The following is a 5,661-nucleotide window of genomic DNA, read 5'->3' as shown; positions in this document are numbered from 1 at the left end:
ACCGGTACTTTTCCAAATTTGCCCCTACCGACTAAAACGACCTTCATCAACCTCATTCGTTGAGTCCTTCCTATAAATTCAAGCATCAACCATCCACGTTCCTCAGCGCATTTTCGCATCTGACTCCTTTTCCCTCTCTCTCTATAGATCCCTTTTTGTCCCCCTTACTCTTCGTCTTTCTCTCGTTAAGGTATGTTTGCTCTCTGAATCACGTTTGAATTTACGTTTAATTTCACCTTCGTTTAGTGGTTTTTCTGTTGATTCCGTTACTCGCTGTTCGAATTTCGCCGAGATCCGAGTGCACTGCTTTTGGATCTGTGTTTTCCACTTGTTTTTTGTTCGTTTCTCGATTCTCTTGATTTGTTGGACATTGCTTTGTTCTGTTAAGATTGCATGCAAAATCTATCATTTTATTTTTGCTGCGGTTGAAGATTTTGCTGGATTTCAATAGTAGAAACGGAAGTTGATTAGAGGATTTGTGATCTAGCGTTCATTTTTGTAGTAGTTTTCTTTTCTCAGTAGTTTATGGTCCCTGGTTGGTACATTTCATCTGAATTGTCCGAGTTTCAGTACCTGAGCGTTATTTTGCCGCTTTTCTTTAGATCTAAGTTTTGATCTGTTGAACAATCAATGATCTTTGTGAATGAGTTGAGAATTTGGTGAACAGATAGTAGTGATAAGAATGATAACCTGTGAATCTATAAGATCAAAAAGAAGTGTAGCGTCGCTAACACACTACTATTATCTTATGAAGTGGTGGTTGGATGATAGAAGGGGTGTGATATTGATTTTTTAATCAGGCTAATGCCATCTTATACCAGCAAGTTGCAACAAAGTCAAGTATTTTTCTTTTCCAGTATCAAGTCTCCTGTTCTTCGATTTAGCATTGGAAATTATACTCATATTTATTAATTTTTATGGATCAAGTGAGATTATATATTTTTCAAAAGAAATGTTAAATCTGTTTGATTGTGAGTTTTGTTCCCTTATCAAATTTACTTTTTGTCATTGTAGAACAAGCTTTGCTTTTTGGCATCTTCCTTATACTATCTTTTGAAATACTTTAGTAGATAATATGTCTGTCCAAATATGGCTATCAACATGTGAAATAACTTCTGCAGTTTAAATTCTACTTGGCTCATCGTTAAATTTGTGGGTTTTTTTTTGTTTTTGTTTTTCAGTTAAACACACTTTAGTAAGGTACTTATGGGAACTGTTGTTGAAGCTGCTAACAAGGTATTCTCAGTTGTTTTACCTTTGAACTTGCTTTTAGAATTTATCTACTTGGATCTTTTTTCTTCCAATAATGTGATCTGTACTTAGATGGGTTCTGTTTATAAATGTTATAATACACATTACCAAGAGAATTTTAAGGTTTAAATTTCGAAACATAGTTTCCATAGGCAGACTGCTGTTAGCTATTCCTTTGTTATGTCTTGTGGGGCTGTGGACCACTTTCTTTTGCATTGTTGAGATCAGGTCACTTTATTGTATTCCAAACATAACTGATCTCTGATCCCTTTCTTTTTTTTATTTTTGATTTTTTTCCTTTTTCTCCCCTGCATTTGATTATAGGGTGCAAGCGGAAGCATTCTACAGAAAAGAAATCCTACAATCGTTTTTGTGTTAGGTGAGCTCTCATTAATTGCATTGAAAGTCAAGGGTTTCTTTACCTACAATGCGAGAATAATTGGCTTGAGCTATTCTTTTAAGCCACTTAGTTATGTCTTATATGAACCTAATTATTATAATTGTTATTTCAAACATTCCAATACTACTTCTCAAGTTGGTGCATTGATGTCATATACACCATACTTGCTGCAAACATGGTTTATCGGATGACCGCTAAGGGATCATAAGTGCAGTGGAAATTTCTCTAGACTTTCCTCAAAAGTGGCAATTGGTTTTAGCATATTTTATTCTTTTATGGAATATTTGATTCGAAGCTATATACAAGGCTGTTCAATTATGGAACACAAGCTTCATAGGTTGTCACTTTAATTGCCTATCTTTTTTGACAATTCTTTTAGCAACATCATTTCACATTACAATGCAATTGCTCAATACTCAACTTCAGCACTTGATTAAACAATCACAGAATGCTTCATAATTTTCTGAGATATGATATACCTCCAAAGAGAAGTGCACGCAAATTCTAAGGTTGAGGGAAGGTTTGTGATTACAAATTAACCCTCAGCATATATTTTTAATAATTTTTTCCCCCAGAGTTTTGTTGATGTATCTAATTACTAGGATGGCAAAATTAATGTTTGTTCAAGTTATTAAAAAATTCAGCTTCCAAATCATTTTTCTTGAAGTTTTTCTTTACAATATGTAGGTGTATCAATGGTCTTCTAGTTACTAGGATGTCAACAGTAATGTTTGTTCTAGCTATTAAAAGGTTCAACTAGTCATGTTGGTCTAGAAGTTTGACTTTGCAGTATGTTGGTGTATTAATGGGCTTACATCCTATCTGCTAGTATCTAGGAAGTATTGAAGCTTTTACACGATCCTGAGTCTGAAATTGGTTGAAGAGGTATTGCTGCCTCTACCCTTCAATACTGGTGGAATCTTTCCCGACTATACATAGTGATGAAGTTCACTATGGACATGCGAAAATGTTGTACACTAATACTAAAACATTTGAACTAAGTGTGAGGTAATTGTTTGAGAACGCATAATTATACAACTTACAAACTAGTCCATATTCCCTGAACAGAAGATCTAGGCAATTGTTCCATACAGACTTACTTTTGCATGTCTTCGTGAAAAAAGGCATTTTTGATGGGAGCAAATAGAGGTGCTAGTGGTGGATAGCAGCCAATCTAAGAAGAAAATGGACAGGCAATTTCAAACATTGGATAGAAACTTTACTATACTCGAACCATGTATATGATATAGCTTTTTTGGAAAAAGGATTCAAGCTTTTGTGGGTAGTGACTAGTGAGCTTGAAAGGGGGATGTAAGAATAGTTTTGATGCCACAAAAATAAAAAAAAAAATCAATTACCAAGGTCCAAGTGATAGTCGACAAATACAAGCAATCTCACTCAGCGAGATGCGTGGTAAAAGGATTAGGCTAGGAAGGAAACTGCTCAATGACAGACTAGATATTAATAGAGGTGCTAGTGGTGGATAGCAGCCAATCTAAGAAGAAAATGGAAAGGCAATTTCAAACATTGGATAGAAACTTCACTATACTCGAACCATGTATATGATATAGCTTTTTTGGAAAAAGGATTCAAGCTTTTGTGGGTAGTGACTAGTGAGCTTGAAAGGGGGATGTAAGAATAGTTTTGATGCCGCAAAAATAAAAAAAAAAATCAATTACAAAGGTCCAAGTGATAGTCGACAAATACAAGCAATCTCATTCAGTGAGATGCGTGGTAAAAGGATTAGGCTAGGAAGGAAATTGCTCAATGACAGACTAGATATTGTGTTTGGCATTCACGCGATAGTCTCATTCAGGATGATGTGTAATTGGAAAGAATCTAAGAGAGTGAGATAGAGAGAAAGGAGAGTTTTCTCGAGAGTGTGAATATTATGATATTATGATTATGATGATTCGGTGCTTATACAGGGTGCATTGGTGGAATAGTACAGAGGCAGTGGTGCAATTGCACACACTAAACCAGTTAGAGAATTGTGAGTTTTGTTAGGGGAGTTATCCTAGTTGGTAGATCCGTAACTACTTCTAGCTAACTGTTCCTAACTGCCTCTACCTTTTAGGCTCTTCTAGATGCTATCCCTAACTCGCTCTATTATATACAACCAATATCCTTAACCTGACACAAGGAATATTCTGCTTTATGTTCTAAGCCGCACCATCCTTGATTCATGAATCTTATTAATTTATTTGTCACTTCCAACATACCAACATCTTTAGTCATCTAATGATGCTGGCTCTTTGTAATCATATGTATCAGATCTTCGCTATGTTTTAACTTAACATCAGTAAGATTCTAATGGATAATAAGATTATACATTCTTTATTCGAATTATTATAACCTACATAAAATGCTGTACTGTGGGATTTGGAATGTCTTTTCAATACCAATCTTTCATGTTTGTTGTTGCCAAACCTTTCAATGGCCTTTCTCTGTTACTTCAAATCACACATTTATTATCTGTGGTTGTTATGAACTTCAGCTAGAGTGATCCCTTGAAAAACTGCTTTTATTGTTGCTTTGTTTTGTTTATGAAAAGCGGCTTTGTAACTAAGACAATAGAATTTAGGAAGGGAAAAAAAAATTACAGCCTTGGATCTTAGTTTGACATTGCTTCCCATGCGATTGAGCAAGTTGTAATAAGTATTATTTTTCTACAAGTTACCAAGTCCCAACTGTTTCTATTTATCAATAACCATATATAGAGAGTTACTTATCACCGGTTCATGACCTCATGCTCATTTATAATTGACATTTTCTGACTTCTAAGTTGATTTTACAGGTGGGCCAGGAAGTGGAAAGGGCACCCAATGTGCTAACATTGTGGAGCACTATGGGTATACTCACCTAAGTGCTGGTGATCTTCTACGAGCAGAAATAAAATCTGGTTCTGAAAATGGGTATAGTTCCTTCGCTCCATTTGATATGATAGTGAATTAGCGTTAGGTTAATAGTTACGTTGTTTTGAACTTAATCTTCTTGTCTCTTTACAAGAATAAGTGGTTAGATCAATAGGTTGAGCCTTGGCACAATGATAATTTGTCTGCTTTTGGGGTTAAGGTTGTATATCTGCACTATCAAGACCTCATTGTCGGGAAGTGAGTGCATTGCGCTACTAGTCCTGGGATACACGTATTATTTTATGATAGTGAATTAGCGTTAGGTTAATAGTTACGTTGTTTTGAACTTAATCTTCTTGTCTCTTTACAAGAATAAGTGATCAGATCAATAGGTTGAGCCTTGGCACAATGATAATTTGTCTGCTTTTGGGGTTAAGGTTGTATATCTACACTATCAAGACCTCATCGTGTCGGGAAGTGAGTGCATTGCGCTACTAGTCCTGGGATACACGTATTATTTTATGATTTTGTGCATTTGAATAAATCTTGCTAGAATTGGAACAGAACGTGTAGAATGAGAAATTATAGTGAAATGGTATCTTAAAATTCAACTAACAGTTCTGATGCTAATGCCATCTCTTTTTGTTGAGTTTGTGTTGCCTATATATATCTCTTATCATTTTTGCATTTATCTTCTGATGTTTGACAATTGACAGTACAATGATTCAAAATATGATTAAAGAAGGAAAAATTGTTCCATCGGAGGTTACAATTAAGCTTCTGCAACGAGCAATGGAGGAAAGTGGCAAGGACAAATTTCTTATTGATGGTTTTCCTCGTAATGAGGAAAACCGAGCAGCATTTGAGAAAGTGGTAATTGTTAATTCTATTAAATATCTTTTCATTTGTGATTGTTTCCAGTATGGTTGTGCAATCTTGTATTTTGACAATAAACTATGGTCTGCAGACAGGAATGGAACCATCTTTTGTCCTGTTTTTTGATTGTCCAGAGGAGGAAATGGAGAGGCGACTTTTAAATAGGAACCAGGTTTGGGCTCTTTTTCCCTTCCCTTTATATAATTTGTTATAGTTCAGTACTAAATAAATAGCAAATGCTCTTTTTTGATAATAAAGGGGAGAGAAGATGACAATATT

At 35.1% G+C, this 5,661-nt stretch overlaps 1 protein-coding gene across 1 annotated transcript in view; it reads left to right on the top strand.

Annotated features, from left to right (window-relative positions):
* Positions 7-5,661, top strand: part of LOC107617489 (UMP-CMP kinase 3) — a gene marked incomplete in the record, with an annotated part of 8,513 nt that continues 2,858 nt past the window's right edge. Inside the window, 7 exon segments of the mRNA XM_016319257.2 lie at positions 7-190; positions 1,182-1,236; positions 1,576-1,630; positions 4,449-4,566; positions 5,223-5,379; positions 5,474-5,554; positions 5,641-5,661. Coding sequence (XP_016174743.1) covers positions 1,207-1,236; positions 1,576-1,630; positions 4,449-4,566; positions 5,223-5,379; positions 5,474-5,554; positions 5,641-5,661 — 462 coding nt within the window.

The sequence above is a fragment of the Arachis ipaensis genome, chromosome B09, assembly GCF_000816755.2.
Source record: "Arachis ipaensis cultivar K30076 chromosome B09, Araip1.1, whole genome shotgun sequence".
NCBI classification, from domain to species: Eukaryota; Viridiplantae; Streptophyta; class Magnoliopsida; order Fabales; family Fabaceae; genus Arachis; species Arachis ipaensis.
Note: the sequence above shows the minus strand (reverse complement) of the source record. Positions and strands in the feature narration are given on the sequence as shown.